Source organism: Callithrix jacchus, chromosome 1 (assembly GCF_049354715.1).
Source record: "Callithrix jacchus isolate 240 chromosome 1, calJac240_pri, whole genome shotgun sequence".
NCBI lineage: Eukaryota > Metazoa > Chordata > Mammalia > Primates > Cebidae > Callithrix > Callithrix jacchus.
Genome location: NC_133502.1, coordinates 172,244,404 through 172,270,923, shown reverse-complemented (window position 1 = coordinate 172,270,923; position 26,520 = coordinate 172,244,404). Strand labels below are relative to the sequence as shown.

Below are 26,520 nucleotides of genomic sequence, written 5' to 3'. Positions count from 1 at the left end.
GAAGTATATGGAAAGATACTCAACCACATTAGTAATCATAGAAAAGCACATTAAAACTATAGTGATTATGGCTGGGCACAGTGGCTTATACCTGTAACCCCAACATTTTGGGAGGCCAAGGTGGGAGGACCGCTTAAGGCCAGGAGTTTAAGACCTGCCTGCACAATATACTGAGCCCCCTGTCTCTATAAAGAAAATTAAAAATTAGCATGGTAGCACATGCCTGTAGCCCTAGCTACTTGGGATGCTGAGGCAGGAAGATCACTTGAGCCCAGGATCATGGCTTTGCAGTAAATTATGATCAAACCACTTCACTCCAGCTTGAACAACAGAGTGAGACTTTGTCTCTAAAAACAAACAAAACTTAAAGTGATTGAAACACTAGGTTTGCAAAAAAATTGGTGGTTGACAAAGCCAGGTGTCATATTGAAAATGTATTAGAGAATGTTATTTAGTATTGTTTGAAGGGTATGTGCTATAAACTATTTACATATGCCCATTGCTCAGCAATTCTACTCCTAGGTGACATTTTGTATATATAGACATACCCCTTGGTCACATATGGTGGGGTACATGTACAAAAATGTTCACAGTGGCTTTTTGTTTGTTTTATGTAAATCCTGGAAGTAGTTCTCATGACTATCAACTGATAGACTGGTGTAGTCACACAATGGAATATCGATCAGATCGATGAAAATGAACTGCACTATCAACATGATTATGCCTCTGATCTAGAAGCTGAGTGAGGAACTGGGTCACACAAGGACATACTGTACAGTATGATTTAATAATGCAGAGTTCAAGTCAGAAAAACTAAATGGTTTTTTGTTTAGGAATACATACAAACTACAAAGATAAAAAGAAATAACACAGAATTTAGGTAATGGTTTCCTCACAGGGAGAAAAGACTGGTTGGGAAAAGTCATATCAGGGACATCAAAAGTTTTGCTTTTTGGCTGGGCACAGTGGCTCAAGCCTGTAATCCCAGCACTTTGGGAAGCCGAGGCGGGTAGATCACAAGGTCAAGAGATTGAGACCATCCTGGTCAACATGGTGAAACCTCGTCTCTACTAAATATACAACAAATTAGCTGGGCATGATGGGGCGTGCCTGTAATCCCATCTACTCAGGAGGCTGAGGCGGGAGAATTGCCTGAACCCAGGAGGCGAAGGTTGCGGTGAGCCGAGATTGCGCCATTGCACTCCAGCCTAGGTAACAAGAGTAAAACTCCGTCTCAAAAAAAAAAGTTTTGCTTTTTATCTTAAGCCAGGGGAGGAACCAACATATTTTGCTATAGAAGGTCAAATAATAAATACGCCTTTGTGGGTCATATGGTCTTTGTGGCCACTGCTGGGCTCCAACCTTATAGTTGACCAGAGGTAAACTAATGGGTGTGGTTTGTGTGCCAACAAAGCTTTATTGCCAAAAACAGGCAGCAGGCCAGGCATGGCCTTTTCACTGTAGTTTGCTGACTCCTGAGCCAGGTGGCACGTTTGGGGTTCTTAACTTTTTTTTTTTTAAGTTGTTTATATAACATACATACTTAATATATTTCAAAAAATTTTAGAGGTATATAAAGATGCAAAGCTCCTTTATCCTGAAATTTTAGAATATCAGAGATAGAGATAAAGTAGGTCTTGTACAAAGATTAAGAATCAACATTGCCTGAGATTTGGCAGTGGCAATTCTGGAAACCAGAAGGCAGTGAAGCAGTGTCTTGACCTTCTAAGGGAAAATGATTTCTTTTCTTTTTTTGAGACGGAGTTTCGCTCTTGTTACCCAGGCTGGAGTGCAATGGCACGATCTCAACTCACTGCAACTTCCGCCTCTTGGGTTCAGGAAATTCTCCTGCCTCAGCCTCTTGAGTAGCTGGGATTACAGCACGCGCCACCATGCCCAGCTAATTTGTTGTATTTTTAATAGAGACGGGGTTTCACCATGTTGACCAGGATGGTCTTGATCTCTTGACCTCGTGATCCACCCGCCTCGGCCTCCCAAAGTGCTGGGATTACAGGCTTGAGCCACCGCGCCCGGCTGGGAAAATGATTTCTAACCTAGAAATCTATACCCATCTGATGGAAGCCCTCAGGAGAGAGCGTCAGGAACCCACACCACATTGCTTAGCCTCCTGAGGCCTGTACTTCTGGATTCTGCCTTCCTTTTGCAGATGAACCATCTGTCCTCTCTGGGGCCAGTCATGCTGCTTGTCCAACTTACTTCATTCTGCAAATATTTATCGTGACATTGCCATAGACACGGGGATATAGCAGTGAACAAAACGGGCAACAATCCTGTCCTCATGAAGCTTGCATCCTAGTATTACGATACTAGTATTACGATACTAGGCTGTCAGTAAGCCAGAGGAGTTAAATATCTTGAACTGTAGGAAATGTTAAGTACTAAGGAGTAAAATAAAGCCAAAGAGACCAGATGGGGAGTGGTGAGTGGCAGGGCTTGCAGTTTTAGATAGATGGCCTCAGAATGCCAACAGGAAAGGTGACACTGTCTTTTCCATCAAGGAAATTGCTCCCACAGTAAACAAGCAGCTCTGCTCTTCTGCATCCATGATTATTTTCTTATGAGCACGCCAATGTGCTATAGGAGCTCCCAGACTTCAAAACAAAACTTTCTTGACCCATATCCCCTTTATTGCATTTCTAGTCTTCCTTTCAGAACAGAATTCCTCAAGAGAGTTACCTATTTACTAATTCTTCTCGCCTCATTCTTGCTTCAGTCTTCCATTAGGATTCAGTTCCCACCTGCTCACTAAAACAGGTGGACTTGTTTTTGTGTCTCTTTCCAGTCACCAGTTACCTCTTTTGAAGTAAAATTAAAATGAGTTAATACTTGCAGGCTGGTCCGAGTGCAGTGGTGTTTACAACTAATTGATCACAACCAGTTACAGATTTCTTTGTTCCTTCTCCACTCCCACTGTTTCACTTGACTAGCCTTTAAAAAAATAAAAATAAAAAATAAATAAAAAAAAAATACTTGCATAGCTCTCAGAACAGGCCTGGTATGTAGCCTGTGCAGACGTTTATAATAAATTAATAAATTCTATAATGGGAAACCAAATTTTAACGTCCAGTTTATTAAGGGCCTACCCTACTACAATGTAAACTTCATAAAGACAGAGATTGTTGCCCGTTTCATTCACTGCTGTGTCCCCAGGCAACACCACGATAAATATTTGTGGAATGAAGCCAACTGGATAAGCGAGGTGACTGGCCTCTGAGAGGATAACAGATCATTTGCAAAGAGAAGGCAGAATCCAAGTTTTAATGTTGACAATGTGAAACCAAGAATTCATGATTTGGAAATGAGATAAATCCTTTGTTGAGTGTGATGATGACTTGGAGTGAAGGGTGTAAGGAGAATGGTGGAGTGGACTGTTACTTTTCATGATAAGCCTTGACTACTTTTTGTTTTGTTTTGAAAGCTATGAACATGTATTACTTTTAAAAGGCTTTTCTTAACAAAGAGTTGATTCTTAACTGGGTTCAAAATTTGATGGATTGATTGTGGAAGCCTCTCTGGGGGAGGTGGGGTTCTCCTTGTATCTCATGTGCACTCGGCAGAATCCTGAGTGGTTCTGCGGAGTTTCTCTGGGAATGACATAGCTGAGCAGACTTCAGTTGTATTCACGCCTTTGGACCTCTTCAAATTCAGAATTTAAAAGTTTTTTAATTGTTGCCTTTTATTTCCTGTAGAGTGGCTTTTTATTATCTTTTAGATGGGGGCTGGTGTGGAGGGAAAAATGCAAAAGCCATCTCAGCCTGAGATTTTCTGAGGACCCTTTCTTGACAATCCTGATGTGCCCTGCAATACTTGACAAACCACATTTTTCTGAATTGTGTTTGATATGATGGAGGCTTAATGTTCCTCAGAGCCACCAAGCATATGAAAGATAAAAGCTGTCAAGCACTTGTGTTCTGTCTTCTATAAAATGACTGTGTCAATAGAGACAAACCCAACAATATTGAGTTCAGAGGCAGGTAATATGCATTTCAGGGTTTCTTGGTCAATAACATTGTGATATTCTGTATAAGAAAAATGTAAGTTTTTGTTCTCTTTGCTCAGTTAATGTATATTGATTGTTTTCCTTTATAAATGATAAATAGGGAAGGCTTAACTAAATCTTGTTCTCTAATGTAAATACTTCTGTGTGATTCCTGGTAGCATAAAGGCCTCATTTTTCTTCCGTATTTTCATATCTGAGTTTAACCTCATACTGCTTTTTGAAACTCTGGTTAGCAAGTCGGTCCAGGATCTTGATAGAGATAATAGAATTCCGTCAGCATTCCTGGAAGATAGATATTATTCCCATTTTACAGAACAGCCAGTCCATTTGGAAAGGTGGAATTACTTGTTCAAGGCCATGTCCTAGTCAGTAGGAGAGATGGCCATGAATAGAGGTCATTATGATGTAGTGTTAGGGGAGGGAGGCTTTGGCTTCTGGAAACGGAGAGACATCCAAGGACTACACACAGACTAATCTCAGCCCCTTCAAAGTGCATGCCTGAGAACCAGGTTATGTCTGTTGGGTGCCATTATTTACACCGTTTTCAAATCCTTTGTGTGGGAACTGTCACAGAGGCAGAGGCATGTTGTTAGGAATAGCCACCCCACTGAAGGAATTTGAAAATTCTTATAAAGAGCCTAAAAGATACCCTGAGCCAAATTTGGTGGATAAGGTAACTAGTGGAGCTGGGTGCTATTGGTTTGGGTGAAAAATGAGACCTAATTGTATAGTACTTAAGAGTTTTTTTGTGTAGCTTGTCCAAGACCACCAAAAAGCATTCACAGAATAAAGGTGTAAGAACATCCTCAAGTAGATTCATACTCAGTACTTTCTATGGGAGCCCCCCAGTGCTTCCCCACCCTTTTAAAGTTCTTTTAAGTTAACGTTTTGAACCACCCCCCTTCCTATGTGCCAGGCACTATGCTAATCATGTATGTGATCACTTTTTTTATTCATTCTTGTAGCAACCCTAGGAGCTTGTTGGTTTTCTTCTCCCTTTGCAAATGGGAATATTGGCACCCCCAAAAGTTGATGTGCCTTGTCTAAGATGAGCAGCAGAGATGGAATTAAAACCAGGCCAGCATCCTTGCTACCTCATACTACCCCCTTGGCAGCTCTCCATTATCACGAGTTCCCTGTGATACTTGTACTCAGAGAAATATTCTTAGTATGACCCTGTTGGCCATGGAGCTAAAATAACATAAAGAACCTCTGTCTAGTTGTCACCTTTAAACAAGCACCTAAGCTTTTCACTTCAGATTCTGCAAGCCCTGTCTGTGTGCCTGACACTACTCTAGGCACCAGGAAACGGGAGGCGGATCTGTGAATTCCAATAGACACACCCATTCTGTTAGCCAAAGCTCCATTTCCTTAAACGCTTCAGATTCCCTTCACTCGGACCATGCCTTCTTAGACTTGGCTGTCTCCCAGCAGCTCCTGCACCCTTCTCCTTCCATGAGCACGGCCTTGGTGAGCCCTGGGCATATCTTCTCTAACTCACTGTGGATTCAGGGGTCATATATTGGAGTTCCTTCCAGCTATGTATTTTTGTCCTATGCAGTAAAGAATAAAGAACTTTTCAGGGTTCATATGCAGTTCCTTCCAGCTGTGTATCTTTGTCCTAATCGCCCCCTGTATAATTTAGGGATCCTGAAAGAAATTTGGACAACTGAGAATATCCAGATAAATAATGACAAAGGTGTATTTACTTTCCTGAGAAGCATCTATTTGTTTTATCCAGTGGATGCTTTTCAGAAGGCAATATTGCATAGTAGCAAGCCCACGACCTAGTTCATTTAGCCTCCGCAGCCATAACTGAAAACCATTATTACTTTTCTGATGGAACCTCATTTAGGGAAGAAAAAAAAAAATAACCTGGCATTCTCTCCCTATCCGTTTTTTCCTAACTACATAAACAACAATTAGTCCCAGGGCATGTGGGACCTGGGCAGAACCGGGCACCCTGTGGCCTAAGGAGTGGTAGGTGATACTTCCATCTCCTCACCCACACACAGTATGGCCCTTAGGAGATGCTTCAATATGTGAGTGGAGCGTGGAGATTTTTCCAGCCTTGCCTCAGTCCTGTCCCACCACTCCCACCGACAGCATCCATTGTCTGAGTACCATCTGGTCTTGAGACCTAAGAAAGGGCCAGTTTGTGGATTGGGCAGCTTTTTAGATTTGGCTTCGTTTTTACAACTTTCCTGATGAACGCCACCTTGTCATGTCCACGCCAGCCTGTATGATGAGCGGGGCACCTGAATAACGTGCGTAAAGCTTTCCTAGCTCTTCTGGACTAGAAAACACTAACCCTGTTTGCTTATCTGCAGCCCTTGAAGCAGAGATGAGAGTGGCAGTTGAAGGAGGTTTAAAATTCTGGAGCAGAGCCAAGGCCTCTTTGCCTGCACACTCCACTCTGCATGTTGCAGCCGTAGGAACAAACTGCATTATTTTGTTTCAAACTGTGCTCAAGGGAAGCCAAGACCTTGCAACTGGAAACTTACCAGAGAATTCTAAGACTAAATTTAGTGTTCTATTTAAAAAATAAAAATCGAACATTTTGTTTATTTATCTTTTATATGTTAAAAAGAGAGAGAGAGTAACCTAGTTCACACTAACAACCAGAGAGGAGTATTCAAAGAAGTGAGAAGAAAACTAATCCTTTTGGTGAAGGGGAAATCCTTAAGAAACTATAATGAAGTGGCATGGAATACAGGCTTTGCAGCCAAACTTCCAAATAACATAACCTCTGCAGTCTCCATTATATACAATTTTATTATGGTTCAGAGAATATTAAAAACTATTAAAAAATAAATGAAAGGAACTTCCCACAGAAAGTAGGAGAGAAGATTGGTGGGTTTTACTTATGCAGGTGCTCTCTGGCTTTAAAATGTATATATAATTAATTGCTTGTTGAACTATATTCTTCATTTAATTATGTGTGAATTGGTTTTCTCTTACTCATGTTAAACTCTAATTGGAATGAAGAACCTTGAGATACCATAGAGACTCTGTAATATAATATAGAGTATAAACAGGTTAATTTGTGACACTTTGATGTGACTTCAGCCAGCCATGATCTCTCTGCTAGCTCTTACCTTCCTTTCCTGCCTCTTCTCCCATTGCTTCAGTAAACATCAAGCACCAGCTTTGGATGAGGCACAGGATTCAGACTGTCAGTGATTCCCCAATTCTGATCCATGGATTAGCATTATGTTAGAACCACCCAGAAAACTTGTTAAAAATGCAGGTTCTTGGGCCCCATCTCCAGACACTCTGGTTCACAAAGTCTAGCATGGAACCATGGAATGTTTTTTTAAGGTTCCCTGGATGATTGATATACACCCTAATTTGGAACCAGTGAATAGACAGTTCTCTAAGACAAAAACAATATTTATTCTTTGGTGGCTATTATTTTGCATCGTTAGACTCATTTTCATGTTGAGATGACATAATAGAGACTGATCAAGTTCATTTAGAAGATGTTTATGAATACCCACTGGCACTTAAAAAGCTCTTTGTTTCCATATTCTCTTTGGGAGAGCTTTGATTGGGGCCTTGGCTAGACTAGAAAAGGACCATAGCTAAGTATAAACTATTTAGGCTCTCAGTAATTTTATGGAATACCAATGCAGTCCACCAGTGTAATTTAGGGTATGTGTGTGTAAATAGTTGATATTTCTTTTTTTTTTTTGGTTGCCATTTCATTAAATTCATCCTATTTCTACCATGGCAGAACATTTTATTATTTTAGTAAAGTGGTCAAGTCGTGAAATAAATTGTTATCTTACTTAGATTGCAGAACTGATAGCTTACTTCTTATATGACTCCTATAAATCAAAACATTAATGGATAATATTTAAGTCATTGGCATTTTAATCTACTTTTTTTAAAAAAAAGCCCTAAATGACACCCACTTTGGCAGACCTGGCTATCATAAAAGAAATTTGAGCACCTACTAGGTGCTTAGGACACTGGGAGCAAGGACTCATAATTTCCTGTGTTGTTTCTGCAGACTGAAAGTGTGGTCACTTTGGTGAACCAAGGTAGTATGATATGAGGTTAGACCATGCAGTCATGGGTCAGTACAGACACCGAGCACATTGACATTTGTTCTTTCCTGCTACCTTGATAGCTACACAGAGTCTACTAGCTAGATGTGTCAGACAGCCCTGCTGGAGGTATCTTTTCCCAAGAAAAAAGACAGCAGGAGTAGAAGAGAGAGTATCAGACTGCAAGTCAGGATGGTTTTGTTCCACTTCTGCCTCTGCCTTGTACTTAATCCTCCCTGTGCCACTTTCTAGCCACATGGCCTTGGGCAAGTTACTTGACCTCTCTGAGTGCCTCTGTCCTCTTCTGTGAAAATGGGGAAAGTATTCACACCTACCTCAAGGTGGTTAAAAAGATCCAGTGACCATCCAGACATGAAAGCAGAGAGTCCAGCACTGGACACACTATTCACTTAGAAATGTTACTTGAGGCTGAATCTCATCTGTGCAGGCAATAAACCCCGATGTGACTTGCAGAAGCAAGGAGAGCGATAAAGATCCTGGGAGAGTTTGGAATATTAGGATTGTCGTGATAGGGAGTGAATCCAAGCAAAGCAGAATAGTCTCGGCAGATAGGGAGTGAATCCAAGCAAAGCAGAATAGTCTCGGCAACTCCCATGAGGTTTTGCCGGCCGACCACTTCTCACTAGTCATTTAGTTATTTGACTAAATGGTCATTTCTCGTTCAAGTCCTCACAGAGCTTGAGTGGCCTGATTGGCTACTATGTTCATTTGACCCACCCTTACCACCTGCCTGGCCTCTAGCGGGGAGGAGGACTAGCAGCTTCTCTGTCTTCAACCTTCTGGGCTCTGAAGTTTCTGTCTCTGTGAAGCAGGCCTGATTCTTGCCCCAGGCAGAATTAATGATTCTTTCTTTATATGCTAACACATTTGAACCTCTATTATAATTAATGATTCTTTCTTTATATGCTAACACATTTGAACCTCTATTATAGTACCTCTTTCATAATGCTTTTGTGTTAAAGTTGATAGTTTGCATTTTGATCTTTCTCTATTTAAAATTGCTTGAGGGTATGGCATGTACACATAGTGGATACTCAGTAATTGTTGGATTAATACAGATCAGAGCACTGAAGCAGTTTCAAGGGAGCTAAGAGCACAAAATCCAGAGTTCAACTTCTCTAGGTTCATATCCTAGTTCTTCCAGTAGCTGAGACCTTACACAAGTTCCTCAACACTCAGGAGCCTTAGTTTCCTCATCTATCAAATGGGGACAATAATGCTACCTACCTGATAGGGCTGTTGTGAAAATTAAATGAGTTAAATGTACATGAAGCACTGTTCTCTATGATTGGCAGATAGTAATGTTGCCAGGTCATGCTGGTGGATGTTTTGTAGCTTGAATCTTTATTCTGAGTTTGGTTTTTTGTTTTTTTGGGATGGAGTCTCGCTCTGTTGCCCAGGCTGGAGTGCAGTGGCTCAATCTCAGCTCTGCAACATCCTCCTACTGGGTTCAAGTTATTCTCATGCCTCAGCCTCCCGAGTAGCTGGGACTACATGCATGCATTAAAAGTATGATTCTTTATTAAACCAAGAGTAGGGATCCGTTAGCTACTTATGAGTTATATTTTCAAAGAAATATAAATATCCGCTTATACTAGATTTGAGGTGGCAAATTGGTTTCTTTTTGAGTGCCTACTTTGATCCATTGTGAGGCCGATGTGGTAGCTCACCCCTGTAATCTTAGCAGTGAGGGAGGCTGAGGTGGGCAGATCACTTGAGGTCAGGAGTTGAAGACCAGACTGGCCAACATGGTAAAATCCATGAATAAAAATAACAAAAATTAGCTGGGCATGGTGGTATGCACCTGTAGTCCCAGCTGCTCAGAAGCTGAGGAAGGAGAATCGCTTGAACTTGGGAGGTGGAGACTGCACCACTGCAACACCAGCTTGGGCAACAGAACGAGATTCTGTATCCAAAAAATAAAAGTACATGTAAGGAAAGATTTTTGGGCCACATCCCGACTCTGTGATCAGTTAGTAATGTCTGTCACAGATACAGCGTGGAGGAGTGGCAGCATGTTGGCTGTCCCTGTATTGAATAAATTGTTATCAGTCCCCCATGTAACCTTGCCTTTTTCATCTTAAAGATGAAAGTTCTTTCCTCATTCGTGGTGCTGTGAGCTTATTTACAGTGTAGTTTACCATGCCATAGTTTCTGCCTCTGCTTTGGTAGCTAAAGCTTTTCTCTGGCAGTTTTAGTTGCTTTGATGTTTTAAAGTGTCAAATCTTGGCACGAAAGCTTGTTGCCCCGGTTAATAACTTACTCTAATTACTCTAGTTAGTAGATAGCTTAAAAAAAAAAAAAAATGGAGAGAAGTGATTAAGCCGGCAGTTGATTGCCCATGTAAGCTTCCTTCTGATGGGTGATATTGCTGCTGGAGAAAGACACTTTGCTTCACTTCTTGTTGGGTGTTTTTGTTGTTGTTTGTGTGTGTGTGTTTTTATTCCTTCCCTTTTCCCAAAAGATAATGGAGAAGGAAGAAGATGAGTTCAGCCAAGCTGAAAATGAAACTACTGGAATAACAGTTGTTCCCATTACCCACTAAAAAGCAGCTCTGCATTTCAGCTGCTGAGTAAAGTGAGACATTGTTTGCTCTTTTCCTTCTACTCACATGTCGGGCATCTGCCTAGACTAGCTGAAGGTTCTTTGATTTCTGAGATGTTCTAAGTTGCCTTTCTGCTACAGTATCTTTGATAGTTTCTTAAAAGCCTACTCTTCCCCCACTAAATACAGTAAATCAGTAAATGCAATTTGAACATAGCTGAACGCTTTATAATTAAAGGTTTTTCTCATACCCATGGAAGGGTTGAAATAGGTTAACTTCACAGGGTCCCTGTAGGTTTTGCTTAAACCGTTTTGATGATTTTAGAGAGGATTTTTCATTTGAGAATAAATCATAATCAAAACAAACAAAAACCACAGCAGTGTTTGAATCATGACACCATGATATGAAGATGGTTTTTAATTAAATAAACGAATCAAGTTCTCAAACTGAGAAAGGGAACAACTTCCCAAGACACACAGCTTTTTCTGCAACTGCTCTAAATAAGATGATCCCTGGTCAGAATGAACAAACTTAAGAATGACCTCCCTCTAAAGTCAGTAATCTGGTATCCTTTCTATATTTGTCATTTTATTCATTTCTTTGTGTTTAGGTTCAGAGGGGAAATCCAAATGCCTCTAACCCCATGAAGCCGGTGTTGGTTTGTTTAACATTCTTGAGTTCTAGGATGGGAAGAATGACTGTAACCATCTGATTGTTTTCCTCTGCCAGCTTTTAGAGCTTGGAATCTTTATACTTGTTCAAAAATGTACAGCCTCTAGTTGTAATCTTTTAGGCAATTGCAGTTTGTTAAATGTCTCGTAATCTTGCCTACTCTTCCTCATGATGTGAATCTGGAGGCATTCTCCATTCCCCAAACAGTTACTCAGCACTGACTCTGTGTCAAGCATAGCAGGAGGTAAGAATTATCTTTTGGAGGCCAAGGCAGGCAGATCACCTGAGGTCAGGAGTTCGAGACCAGCCTGGCTAATTTGGCAAAACCCCATGTCTACTAAAAATACAAACATTAATTGGGCATGGTGGCAGTTGCCTGTAATCCCAGCTACTCAGGAAGCTGAGGCAGGAGAACCGCTTGAACCTGGGAGGCAGAGGTTGCAGTGAGCCAAGGTCCCACCACTGTACTACCTGGGTTACAGAGCGAGACTCCATTGCAAAAAAAAAAAAAAAGAATTCTGATGTGGTCTCAGTCCTTGAAGAGCTCAAACCTGTAGTCTCGTGTTTCTGGTTTCCTGAAGTCATCTACCTCTGAATTCTTCAGAGTATCCGGGGCCAAGCAAAGAAGACGGCTGTGCCCTTGTCAGATGATAGAGATGGGGTGGCTGAAAGGTGGTGGTTTCTGCATAGCTCATGAATTCCAGCTGGGCCCTAGAGCTGCAGAGATGAAAAAGCAAGACCAGCTTAAAGACAGACCCTGATTTGCTTAGGCCTAGCACAGCTGACAAAGATAAACTGGGGCAGAGGAGGAGCCTTCACATCAAAGGATAGCAATTCCTCTAGAACTGTAAGTTGTCAAAGCTGGAAAGGAACACAGAAATCCTGTAGTCTAGTCTCTTGTTTTACATATAGGGCAAATTGAGACCTAGGAAAGGAAGTCGCTTGCCCGGGTCAAAAAAAAAAGTTGGCAGAAGATTCTGAGCAAGTATGTGAAAGGGAACATGACAAAGCGAGATTTTCCAACATTTTCAAGCCAGACTCTCAGATATATGTACTCAAAATGGAATGTAAACCTTTGACTGATCATAATTATTTCATTGTCTAGAATTTCCTGTGGATCAGAGACACTACAACACCTTAGTTAAATGCAACTAATCCCCAGGAAATGATCAGATCTGTGTTTGTTTTAAAAATGATTATTTTCTGTCATTGGTATTTTGTCCTAGATATTTGGACATCTAGCAGCAAGGCAAATGCATGTCTGTGTCATTTAACAATGTCAACAGAGACAATGCCTCATTTATTTCAGAGTCCTGCACAGTGGATGGCACAGGGTATGCACTTGAATACTTTTTGAGTTAATTATGCATTGTGGAAACACAGTGGCCATTATATTCCGACAGACCTGGATGTGAGTCCCAGTTCTGTCACTTACTGTCGATGTGGCCTTGGGCAAGTTATTTCACCTCCGAAACTGTCTCCTTATCTGTGAAATGTGGTGATGAGTGTATATGTGTATCAACACACACACACTTTCCTTTCAAGCAATACTTTGCAAGGATCTAAACCCCACCATGGCACCTGGTGCATATTGTGGTTTTGTCTTTTCAGGGGGCATTCTTATTTTTATTTCATGTTAAATTGCAGCAATGTTATAAGGATTCAGCAGAGGCACTGGAATCTAAGATTGTGACAATCTGGGCTTTATCTCTGAGAAATGACTGGGGGAAAAAAAAGGTGTCCTTGTGATTTTTCCAACTCCATCATTGATCACTCTCCATTCATGTCCTAACCACACCCCCTTCTTCCCTTCTCCCTTTGCCTCAAAGAAAACTAATGGAGCCATATAGAAATCTCTGAGATATAACTGACCTTGTGCACGTTTAATTGAGGACAGAATTTGCTAAAGTGCATCTAAAAACCCACCAGTGGTTTACTTTACAGCCTGTGTCCTGGCTAGACTGGCTGTTGGCTGTATAATTTGTCTAGTTTTGTCTGGAGTCTTAGACTATTCAGCTGCTTCAGGGCAAAATCTTTTGGGGTGTCATTAAATGGGATTGATAATTGGCTTCTGATGAATATTCATTGTGACTAATGACTCTGGGCAAATTTTACACATACTATCTTTCCATTCTCCCACTGAGTGAGATTTTGATAGAATCATTTTCTTCAGCTTGCACTTCAATTATATATTCACAATACCCCTTTGTTGACTACACTCCAAATTATATACTTTCAATACTTTTAAAGTTTGTATTCTGTAAGGAATGGACATAGGCCTTTAGGACTTTTATTTTTAGAAACAGGGTTTAGAGTTATTTTATAAGTGTCAAGCAATACTTTACAGAACAGAGTGCATTATTGAATATAGATATATAGTAGGACTTTTCTTGTAATCAATTTTTTTCTTAAGTAATGATGCACATAGTTTGTGTCATTTATTGAAAAACAGCCAAATGATTCGTTTTGTTTGTTTGTTTTCTTAAATGAGTAATGCATTTTATCCCAATTGCAGAGATTTGGCCCTTAGAAAACCCACTAATGAAATGATCAAACACCTTAAAAGCTTGATTTTTTTTTTATGAAGGATAAGTAATTTTAAAATCTTGGCATTGAGGTTGGTAGGTTTGTTTTTGAGGTTAAGAAGACATTATCTGAAGATGAGATCTCTGCTACTTTATCAGTTAAAATAGGCTTTTGACCCAAACCAGGTTAACCTAAAAAGAGTCACATAACCAAGTTCTGTCCGAACCAGATTCATTCTATTAAATGACGTTTTCAAAGAGAATCACAAATTAATTTATGTGATAATATTACCTTACATTTGTACGGGACCTTATAGATTTTGAATGCTTTTATTTACTTATGTATTGTGGAGTTATAGCATAGGCATGTGATTGAACAAATGGGTGAATGGTTGAATGACTTGGTTTTTCAAAAGTGGCATGTTTGTGTGTCTAATCTTGCTGCTGTTGTTTTACACTTTTTTTTTTTTTTTTGAGACGGGAGTCTCACTCCATCGCCCAGGCTGGAGTACAGTGGTGCGATCTTGGCTCACTGCAATCTCTGCCTCTTGGGTTCAAGCAATTCTCCTGCCTCCGGAGTAGCTGGGACTACAGGCATGCACCACCATGACTGGCTAACTTTTTTGTATTTTTAATATAGACAAGATTTCACCATGTTGGCCAGGCTAGTCCCAAACTCCTGACCTCAAGTGATTTGCCCACCTTGGCCTCCGAAAGTGCTGGGATTACAGGCATGAGCCACTGCGCCCGGCCTGTTTTAGACTTCGAGTCGCATACCTTACTCTGTGAGACTCATGAAAATGTACATATAATACTGTTAAAAGCCAAGCTACTAAACTGTATTTGGATAGTGAGTATATTCTAAGTAAAAATTATTTTTTATTTATTCAGGACACATCCCATTAACTTGTGCACATGTACGTGTGTATGTGTGTGTGTGTGTGTGTGTGTGTGTGTGTGTATTCTGTGCCACTGAGAACATGGAGATGACACAGGATCTCCTGTACTTTATAGTCAGAAGACAAACATGCAGACAGTTATGGTCCAGTTAATAATGAGTGCCTACAGGCTGGGCACAGTGGCTCATGCCTGTAATACCAAGGCTGAGGTGGGTGGGTCACTTGAGTTCAGGAGTTCAAGACCAGCCTGGCCAACATGGTGAAGCCTCATCTCTACAAGAATTAGCTGGCATGGTGGCACACGCCTGTAGTCCTAGCTACTCAGGAGGCTGAGGCAGGAGAATCGCTTGAATCCAGGAGGCGGAGGTTGTGGTGAGTGGAGATCACGCCATTGCACTCCAGCCTGGGTGACCCCAGCAAGGCTCACGGGATTAATCCATCCCTTCTCATTCTATTTCCATAGATTCCCATTAATTTTGAGATCTTGTCTCAAAAATTAGTAGTAATAATAATATTAGTAATGTTAGTAATAATTAGTATTAGTAATAATATTACTAGTAATATTAATAATATATCAATAATAATAATGCTCCGGTGCCTATGCATGCGGAGCAAGGGAAGGCTTTGAAGAGGAAGTACTTACACACAGACCTAAGGAAGGAGTTAGCTAGAGGCACAAATCCTGGCCAGTTTGGGCGACAGGTGGAAAGGGAGGGGAGGAAAAGGAATACATGACCCTATCTAAGCCTGCAAGTGATATATTCCAAGGACAGACTTGGAGAATACAGTACAGAGTGTGGCTACAAATGGCTGCTGTAAAGGTAGACATGGGCTGGTGGAGCCATCCTGGGCCAGGCATGCCCGAAAGACTTCTGAATAGTAAGTGCTGTGATGGAACCTGCACTTGAGGAGAGCAGAAGGAGTGGAACCCTCCAGCCGACTTCAGGGTGGAATCAGGTCAGGTTGGTTCATTCTCCACTCAACACCAGCAAGGAGTTTTCATCTCTAAGAGGCCCTGAAGGGATTAGTCACACACACACACACACACACACACACACACACACACACACACAGAGAGATATGAATGACAGCCTTTTTTATATGGGAAACTATGGAAATAGAACAGGAAGGGATGGATTAAACCTGCGAGCCTTGGCGGGGGTCTCTGGGAACATTTCTTGGGTGCCTGCTGAATCAGATCCGGTTCATGACATGTACCTGGCTTCAAGAACAGCGTCTGGAGGAAAGCGTCCAGGCAGGCGGGGTAGGGAGTAGCAGCCCTGGCTTTAACACACAGCTCTCACAACTGTGAAACCTCAGTAGAATATCCAATTTAAAACTGTTCATGTTACACTAACCTCTGGGATTCTTTTAACTGGGCCTTGGCACGTCACTCTTTCGCCACGTAAATGTCCTTCTGTCAGCAAAGGCCAGTTAACAGCTTCCAAAAGGAGCAAAGTCCTCATGGGAACAGGCTTCCCTGAAACCAAAGAAACATTAAAGAAAAAAAGATGGAAAGAAATGTGTTGTTGGCTTTTGTCACTTTATAGCTGTATCTCCAAAGGTTAATTTTTTTCTTTCTTTTCACTATATTGAATTTTGTAGCAATTGTATCCCTTTGTATTCTTTGCTTCCTAAATTTTTAAGTATCAGATACTGATTGTATGATGTCTCTAGCTCGTAGGAAGAAAAAGTAATATAAAATAGTGGCAAGTCAAAAGACTGTGGAGAGGAAAGATTAGTCAGTAAACAGTGCCAAATTGATTACCTATGTGGAAAAAATAAATTCTCACCTCAGTCCTTACACCTAAAGTAATTCCATATGGATGGAAGAGTTAAATACTAAGGAAAAATCTGGAGGACTTTTGTAGGATAAAGTGGTAGAAACCATAACGGAAGAAAATATTTGTCTATGTAATTACTTAGACCTTCTTTTTGCCCAGAAATTCAAAGCAAATTAAGAATAAATTATCTTCAAAAACATTACAAAATCTGGGTATTCTTTGCATATCATCAGTGATTGCTTATAAAGTAGTAAAAATTACTAATACTAATTTTTAAAGTGGGCTAAGAATATGAACAGACCATTTGTCAAGAAACATGACAAAATGTTCATCCTTAGTCATGATCAGAATAAAACTAAAAGTAAGATAGTTACAATTTTAAGGCTATTAACTTGACTACAAGGAGTAATGCTGATGAGGGGCAGGAAGGCGAGAATCGTGGTGTATGGCTGGGGGTGGGAGGGTGTAAAGAGCCTCCATCCATCATCTGTTCATTATCCCTAACACATTTATGAGATATGTATTTATTAAGTACCTTGAAATACTTATAACCTTTGTCTCTGAATTCTACATTTAGAAACCATATATACCAATTATTGACCTGATATGATTATATTACTTAATAGTAGAAGAGTAGTTAAATGGCCTGGGAAATTCATCGAGTATCATTAAAATATATCTTTTTCTAAAAATATTTAAAGAATATTCTGGATTTGTGCTTTTAAGGCATCACTAAGAGATACCTTTTTCTAAGATTATTTAAAGAAAAATGGCATCAAATAACGTTCACTTTTAAGAAACACAAAAGAATACTGTCATCCTAATTGCATTTAAAAAGGAAATATATGTGCTTGTGTGTATAATAATCTACAATATTAAATCTTCCAATGGTGGTGGCTTTTTTTTAATCCCTTTCTCTGCTTTTACAATTTTCTACCGTAAGTCATATATTAACTTTATAATCAGAAAAAAAAGATTTTTTTGAAAAGAAAGCTCTTACTAAATTTGAATTAGGGTGATCGAGTTAACGTAGAATGATTTCTCCAGGTTTTTCAGCTTATCATGTAAACATATTGAAGAATTATAGAATTGTATTGCTGTAATCAAATGGTGGTGTCTCTTCCCTTGGATTTGTTCATCGATCTCTGCTTTGCTCTGTTCCAGCTGACTGCCTGCATCCACGGGTCGGCGGCGATGCTCTACCCCATGTACTGGCAGCACGTGTACATCCCCGTGCTGCCACCGCATCTACTGGACTACTGCTGGTAAGGTGACTGGCCCTGTCCTCTGCTTCTCCTTTGCCCTGAACTGACTGGACATGTTAGGTGTGTCACTTGTTAATGCAGTTGATGACTCTACATTAAAAATATTAACTTCAACAGCCTGGACACAATAGTGAGAATCCATCTGTACAAAGAAAAAAAAAAAGGAACCAGGCATGGTAGCACAAACCTTTAGTCCCAGCTAGTCAGGAGACTGAGGTGAGAGGATCATTTGAGCCAGAGAGGTCAAGGCTATATATAGCGAGCTATTATTGTGCCACTGCACTGCATCCTGGGCAACAGAGTAAGACCCTGTCTCAAAATAAATAAATAAATAAAAATGGTTACTTCAAAATGGCATGGATTTAAGACCACCTGGTTGCATGACCCTTTTGTTTCCAGTTTTCTTATATGTTATGACATTCTGAAGAGTACCAGAGAGTAACTTTTCCCATTTCTTAGTTTGGGGAAAGCAATGCACCAAGAGGTTGCATGTTTGTTTGATTTTTCCTAAGACAAGTTGTAAACTAGGGACAGAAACAATTGAGATCCCGAGGTCTTCAAGTCTCAGCCATGCCCTGACGCTTTCCTTAAGACTTGTACCCACTGTGGTTTGGGAGCACAAGCCAGACATGCAGAACCGTCTGATGTGCTTGAGCATTTCACTGTTCAGTGAAACTGACTGCAGTGGAAGGAAGAAACAAAGGTTTTGGCGACAGTCCTACCATCTTGGGCAAGTCACTTGACTTTAAGACTTTGTTTTCTCATATGTAAAAGGAAGTTGTTCAATACATAATCATATAAAGATGAAACAAGATAGCATATGAAAGGACCCCATGTAAAAAGCTGGCTCATGGTAGGTGCTCAGAAAATGTTTCCACAAATGGAACATCATCCTTACTACCTGTCTTCAATAGATTACCCAAAGTGATTGTCTGTGTGACCGATTTGGATCTCTTTTCTTCATGAGTAATTTCTTTCTCTAGTGTAATGCAGTTAAAGACATTGTCTCCAAACAGCTCAAGTCAACAAAAGTCCATAAGGAAGCATGGTACACATGGAGGGAAAGGCACTAACTGCAGGCCAGATATTGAGAGCTTCAGGAAAGGGAAACCCATTTGAGGGTCATAGCCCTGTTGCTTGATGACACAGGACACTGACCACTGGTTCAGAGTGATTGAGTCCAGGTCAATACTTTTGCTGGAATCTCCAGCCCATTTTGCAGTCATCTCACTAGAAAGGTTCACCCAGGTACCCAGATTGTCCAAGGAGCATGAAGGCATTCCACAGTCACTCCTAAGTGGAATGTGTTGGGCTCATCCTCTTCCCAAGAAGCCATAGGGTTAACAAGGATGTAACTCAGGGCCATCATATGAAAATCAGTGGCCCTCTCTCATGCATAGTAGTAAGTAAATGGGCCTGATCCTCTCTATTGTATGTCTTTCTTATCAAGGTGAGTCTTCTTATCCGTACCTTTCTCCCACCTCTTATGAGATTAAGGGGTAATGTATTTTCTACCATGTGGAGTATGGAATCTTGGCTAATTTTAAATTTCTTCTTAATTCATCGATGGCAGAACCCCACATGTTTTCACTATGTCTCTCCATACATTGGTTTCTTTTGTAAACTATTTTCAGTTGATGACGTACAGGTACTACTGTTCTAGATTTTTGTATTCATCCCTTCTGAAGTGGGTAGGAGATAAAGTAATGTTTACAGATAGGAAAGGATAAAGATATTAAGCCCTTATAACAAATTCACCACATGACATCGAATATTTGGGTTTGCTCTGTTCCTCGAGAAGTGTTTTCAAACTCCGGGGCCCATCCCAGACCCTCCCCTGTATCCAGGTCTCCACCATCTCTCCTTTCATTGGAGACTCTAGGGAGTGCTGGACTCTGCTTGAGTGAGGCTGCTCCTTCTGCTCCTAGACTCCACAGCGGGGAGACTGTTAACTCCTGTCCCCGCTGCCATGGTCTGGTGCGAGCTCCACCCTGTCATCTGGCTTTGAGCACAACCCCCAGGAACTTTCCTTCCGCTGTGTCACTGTCATCTGCTTGTCTCTGGTATCTTCATCACCCATTTGTTTAGATCTCCACATCTTCTTCCCATCTTATTCCCTGCTGTCTTCAATGGCTTCAGAATTCACACTACTGACCTCCCCTTATTCCCACTGAGCTCACATTTGCAGTGTTTTGTCATCTATAGTGAGGCTACTTTCCTCCCTCAGAGAGGCCGTGGAGTAGCACAAACAAGGACAGGACAGGGCTAAGAGGAGGATGTCTGAGTCCCTGTTTCAGCTCCATTGTTGTCTGGCTGTGTAGCTTAGAGCAAGAGCCTTTGCCTCGCTGATTCTCTTATCTGCAGAGGGCTGAAAATACTGCAACTTGTTCTTTAAACTTTCTAGGATGAAATAAAAAAACGTATGTGCAAATGTACTTTATAGACCAAAAGCACTATCAGCCACCCAGCAGGGTGACACCTGTGTCATTTACCATCTGAAGCTCACTCAGCCCCCTCTAGTTTCTTGCTGGCCTTGCTCCGGACCTTCATGAGCTTTTTGAGTAGAGCAGATGTTTCCAGATGCTGGTCGTGTCTCAGGCACTGTGCTAAGTGCTGGGAAGATAGGGATGAGAGTCAGTGTCCAGCAGAAGGGACTCAAACAATTGGGTGTAGAAGACGTAGGCACACAAACAGGCCAGAACTACTCCCAGGTTTTTCACCAGTTCCCTGCAGGCCGTTGCCTCCCTGGACTTAACCACTGACCCTAAGCTCCTCTACTGTTTTCTTACCTGCTTCTTGTCTGGAAGATACTGCTGATGAAAGTCTGAGAGCCATTGCAGAGAGGACCTGCTAGAGAGTGGTGCTAACTGTGGAGGAGAAATTGCTCTGTCACTTTAGCTTGCCCTTCTCCTCTGCAGTCACCCCTGAGCCCTCACTCTCCATGCAGCAGGCTTGGGGATGGGGATGCATTGTTACGTCTGGCAAGAAGAGTGGGGCATAGGGTCTGTGTTCCCACAACTGCCTTCCTTCTCACCCAAGGCTGGTTACTTGCTGCCTGCCTGCCTCTTCCTCTCCTACCACTCCTGAAAGAGGAAGAGCAATCTGTCCAAAGCCACTTCACCTGGGCCGGACTGCTGTCTCTTGAGGATTCTCTGGGACCCATCTAGACCTCTGTTCTCTTGGGTATCATTAAACTTTTCTTTCTCCTGCCTCCCCCCTGTCTCTACACATGTGCTTAGGTGCCCCATTCCTCAGAGTTGACCTTTGCTTAAACTTCCTGTGCTTGAGCTTCTGTGCCAACTCTCTTGGTTTCTTCTCAGTGCCATGTATCTCCAAGGAAAGGACCAAAAGGATGGTGTTTTACTGTCCAGTTATGTTTGTTGTTGTTCAAATGAATGCTTGAGGGGCTGGGCAGAGGCAGACACTGATGCTCATAGAGGAAGAAGGAGATGAGGGGAACTAGAGGGGAGGAGAAAGAACAAAACACACACCCAAGGAAGATGGAAGGGAGAGAGAGAGCAAGAAAAAGCAGGAAGAGGTAAAAGGAGACACACATCCCCCAAGTCAGAGTCCTGGAGTGACATCCAGCCCTCTTAGCATATAGAACTTGTTGCCACACCCTCTCCCCCCAGACACACAATATGCTCACAAGCATAGACCCCCACATAGACACATCTGCCTTCATAGACATAGCTCCCTTTCCCACAGATATACGCCTCAGGGTCTTCCACAGGTAGAGACATCCTCCCGCATAGGCACCACACACCAGATGTGTGCCCTAAAAGGTAGACTCAGGCCAGATGCGGTGGCTTATGCCTGTAATCCCAGCACTTTGGGAGGCCAAGGCAGGAGGATCACTTGAACCCAGTAGTTTGAGACCAGACTAGGCACATCATGAGATCCCCATCTCCACAAAAAAAATTTTTTTAAATTAGCCAGGCATAGTGGCACACAACTGTAGTCCCGGGTACGCAGGAGGTTGAGTTGAGAGGATCACTTGAGCCCAGGAGATTGAGGCTGCAGTGAGCCACAGTCAAGCCACTGCCCTCCAGTCTGGGTGCCAGAGTAATACTCTGGCGCGGTTTCCCCTAGAAGACACTCACCAGTGGGTTTTCATGACATGCTTCAGTCAGGAATACCCAGGGCTTCTGCAGAGATAGGTGGAGCTGGAAGAATCAATGTAGTTCCTCTGCCAAGTAGTAGTACAATTTAATTGAATTTAATTATTTATTTATGTGAGACAAGGTCTCCCTTTGTTGCCCAGACTGAAATGCAGTGAGTGGCCCAGTCTCAGCTCACTGAAACCTCAGTCTCCCAGGTTTAAGCAGTTCTCCGGCCTCGGCCTCCCTAGTAACTGGAATCACACGCCCAGCTAATTTTTGTATTTTTAGTAGAGACCGGGTTTTGCCATGTTGACCAGGCTGGTCCTGAACTCCTGACCTCACATGATCCACCTGCCTCATCCTCCCAAAGTGCTGGGATTACAGGTGTGAGCCACTGTGCATGACCCAACTTTAGCTTTCTAGTATTTGAAAAGTTTTGGTTGCTAAATTGTTAGCTAGTTTAAAATGGGCTGCTTACATTCCCAGAACTGTGGAAGAGAAATTGCTCTCTCAGAAACATCAGTGACTAAGATAGCTGCCATTGTTGAACACTGGGTCATCTCCTTTACATGTGATGGCATTGAATTCTTCCAACAACCCTACAAGGCAGATACTATTAGCTCCATTTCACAGGTTATTAGTAAACCAAGGCCCAAAGAGCTTTACTAACTTTAACTGATATAGACATTATGTATTATACTCTATGATTAAATTTTTATTAAGACAATTATATGTTCACATAACACAAAAAATTGAATGTATATATGTATACATATAGAGAGGCAGAAATTTGGAAAGAAATACACCAAAATGTTTAACAGAGACTCGTGACAGGGAGGCAGGCGAGAATATCTGCATGCTTTTTATTTTCCATATTTTCAAATATTTCTACAATGAAGAAGTATAGTTTTTATAATTAAAAGCTTTATTTTCACATATCAGTGTTTATTCTAGCCAATTGTTTTTTCCAGCTGCCATTTCTCTCTTCATGTTTTTTTTTTTGGAGACACATTAGATGTTGTATTTTCCTGTCAAAGCTGATCCAACATTTTTTTTTCAACTCTCTCTAACTCTAGCACTCTGAAAAACTGTTACCAGCCTGACCAAGGGCAATGATGTTGACAGGTCTAACTGAGAAGACTTGGCAAGGAAGGCTGCTAAGTCCTTGTCATCCTAAATTTCCACTCCAGAAAATCAGAGTTGAGACTTGTATTCACTGGTGCCCAAGTAGGTTTTGAGAGGAGGCACCATCTTGGAAGTTTCTGTTCGTGTAATAGCAGTCTTTCTCCTGGTCTCTTGTTTCTGTGAAACAACGTTTTGATGTATGACCAAAGGATGATTACAGGCCAGTGCGGACTGGTGTCTGTTTGTTAACTATAAGATGTAAGAATGATGAAAGGAAAGACTCTAAGAGAAAAAAACAGATCCTCCATAATGAAGGGTTGATTTGATCACCTTCAGTCTGCTACCACTGCTTTGGTCAGAGACTACAAATGTCATGAAATTTCAGTCAATGCTAATAACTTCATTCTATTGTGCTCAATAACTTTCACGACCATTGAGTTTAATCCTTGGTGGTAAGAGCCAGCAGGGATAACTAGCATTTTAAGTAAAGTAGTAGGAGCCTGAAACATGTAAATTTGAAGGAGGTTTGCTCCTCTGCAGATGATTTAAATGTTAAGTATGTCCCCATGCAGAGGATACACAAAATGGAATCTGAAAACTATTATCTCCTGTAGAAATGAACTCTCAATTTACTCACTGCACAGGAAGGACGGATTCTAGTCATTTTCACTGCCAGCAGGTGCCCTTTCTATGCATAATAGACTTCACAAGTGTAATTAACACATGAGGACCACTGATGCCAGTTTTTCTTCAGGTACATGCTGCTAGGAGTTTTCAGGACAACAGTGTAGGCCATAAGAGCTTTTTACATGGTGCCTGAAGATGAAGTCTTCATTGACTTCTGGACAAAGACACGTTAAGTAGGGCTGAGCCCACACCCTGCTGTTGATACCACAGGTCACAGTTGTTGAGTCCAGAAACCCCAAAAGCTGTATTGCACCTTTTAGTAGACAAGAGGCCATGACAGCAAAGCTCTAGTTTGCATGCAGTTAGTGAATGAAAAGTAGGATGCTGAAAACCCTGCAATTATGTGGAAGATTCTAATTGCACATTCACAAATACAACAAACAATCATCTGAGTTAACTTTAATTAGAGCTATAATCACAGATTTTAATTTCTGGAAAAAAAATCAGTTTAGTACAAATGAGTTGCCCTAAATATTTCTCATTATTTTTTATATGTCCCTTCCTATTTTTGGAGCGGACGATAGAGTGGAAAGTGCCTAGGTTTTGGATTCAGGCAGACCTGGATTCAAATCTTAGTCTTATCTCTTATTAGCCGTGTAACCATTAAAAATCTGTTTTATCTCTCTGATCTGCAATTTCTCTTTCTGTAAAATGGGTGTATCTACTTTGAAGACTGGCTCTAGCAATTAGAGATGTTAGTTAAGTGGCACCTGGGGTGATTTTGTCACCATTATTTTAAATACGGGGCATGGATTTTCAGCTTCCAGAAGGTTTAACTCACATTAAACATTATTTTTACTTCTGTCTTGAGAGCTCAGGGGAAAACTTTATAATTCATCTTCTCTTTCTATCCCTCAGATTGTTTTTATTTTGTTTTTTTTTTTTTTTTAATTTAACTTGAGTTATTGTATGGTTGTTTTCATTTGCAGCTGTGGCATAAGAATGAAAAGAAAAGAAACAAAAGCAGATGGCAGAGAAAACGAAAGGAGTAAGACATTTCCAGCCCTTATGAATATTTAAAAACATGTGCTGCTGGTTCCTCTCTACTTTAGATCTGTGCCATTCCCTTGACTTTGAAAGTGAAAACGAGAATGTTCCCTACCTTAGCTGATGGTGGCCTTGACCTTGGCCAGTGATAGGAAAGCCTTCCTATTTCTGGGACAAAAGGATTAACTTGCTAATGAGAATCAGTATTCCCTTCATAATAATCACCATCCATTGAGTACTGTGTATGTGACAAGCTCTTTATAAACATTATCGCAAATATTCAAAATCAAGCTGCGAGGTAAATATTATTAGCTCCATTGTATATATTAGGAAATTGAAGCTCAGAGAGATTTAGTGACTTACCTACTCTCACACAGCCAAGAAATAGTAGAGCCTGCACTTGAAATCTAAGGCCATCTGATATTAAAGCTCTCCTTACGAATATCCTCCAACGTGTTAGAGAATAAATTGTACCCATCACCAAGATTTTGTGAAAAAATTCTTCATTCTTCTTGACGACTTGCTAATTGTAGACGTATGTTGTCATTCATTAATTATTCATTTATTCAGCAAATATTTATAGAGCACTTATTATGTACCAGGCACTATGCTAATTAAATTTTGCTAATAAAAGGTCCTAGTAGAAGCCATATGGTATTTCCCATGTAAATTTCTTTTCCTCCTTCCTCCTTCAGAAGTAATCTTAAATAGGGACCACAAATCAATTCCCAACTTGAATTGTGTATTTGGTTTATTCTAGGCACTTATTAACACACATTTGTGATAAAATATTTTCAGAGCAGGTCAAGACAAGTTCACGCTTTTCTCCAAAAGACAGTCAGGTCAAAAACAAAGTTAGTAGCTAGCTCCTGATGCTTTTTGAGGGAATCATTGAACTGAGAGTCAAATAGGATATATACAGTGAAGGTTTGGATTTTGCATTTGACTTCACAAAATGCCTCGTATTTCTTGGCATTTCCAGATGACTCTGGAAGCCATTCTTCCTCTCAGAATGGAGATGCTCAAATTCTCTCTGAGAGATGCTAGTTTCAGTCCCTTTGTGTGCTGTATGTAGGGTTCTGAATCAACCCCCACATGCTATATCACATATTCCATGTGGGATTTTCAGCAAAAGGTGCACAGTCCATATAGGTGATGGAGCAGCAGTCTGGACACAGCCCCGAAGTGGCATCTGGTTAATCAGATCTGCACCCATTCCAATCACTATCTTCATCAATGCCACGAAGTTTTGCGTAGGAAATAGATCAATGCTAGATTAAGTGGAGTTGTTGATATTCTTGGTGGCAGAGACAGAAATCAAATGGAAGTGTGGGGCAGCAGAAACAGGGAAGTCTGGCCCTCACCTGCCTTCCCCATTTACTAGATTTGAGGTCACTGAGCCAACATTTTCAGTTGAAAGTGAATAGTGATTACTACTGACACAAAGTAGGTGCTCTGTAAATAACAAATACTATATGTTATTCATAGCTGATAAATAGTCAATATATATTAACGTATCTGTGGGTGCTAAGAATTTCACCTGAGACCGGGTATGGTGACTCACACCTGTAATCCCAGGACTTTGGGAGGCTGAGGGGGTGGATCACTTGAGGCCAGGAGTTTAAGACCAGCTTGGGCAGCATAGTGAAACCCCATATCTACTAAAAATAGAAAAAATTAGCTAGGCATGGTGGTACATGTCTGTAATCTCAGCTACTCGGGAGGCTGAGGCACAAGAATTGATTGAACCTGGGAGGTGGTGGTTGCAGTGAGCCAAGATCATGTCACTGCACTGCAGCCTGGGTAATAGAGCAAGACCTGTTTTGGAAAAAAA

General features: G+C 41.1%; 1 protein-coding gene across 24 annotated transcripts in view; it reads left to right on the top strand.

The window, feature by feature from the left end:
- DENND1A (DENN domain containing 1A) overlaps window positions 1-26,520 on the top strand; it is a 553,495-nt gene that overhangs the window by 291,401 nt on the left and 235,574 nt on the right. For all 24 annotated transcript variants that reach the window (XM_078375906.1, XM_078375877.1, XM_078375918.1 and 21 more), the window contains one exon: window positions 17,684-17,784. In XM_078375906.1, coding sequence (XP_078232032.1) covers window positions 17,684-17,784 — 101 coding nt within the window. The remainder of the gene's footprint in view (window positions 1-17,683; window positions 17,785-26,520) is intronic.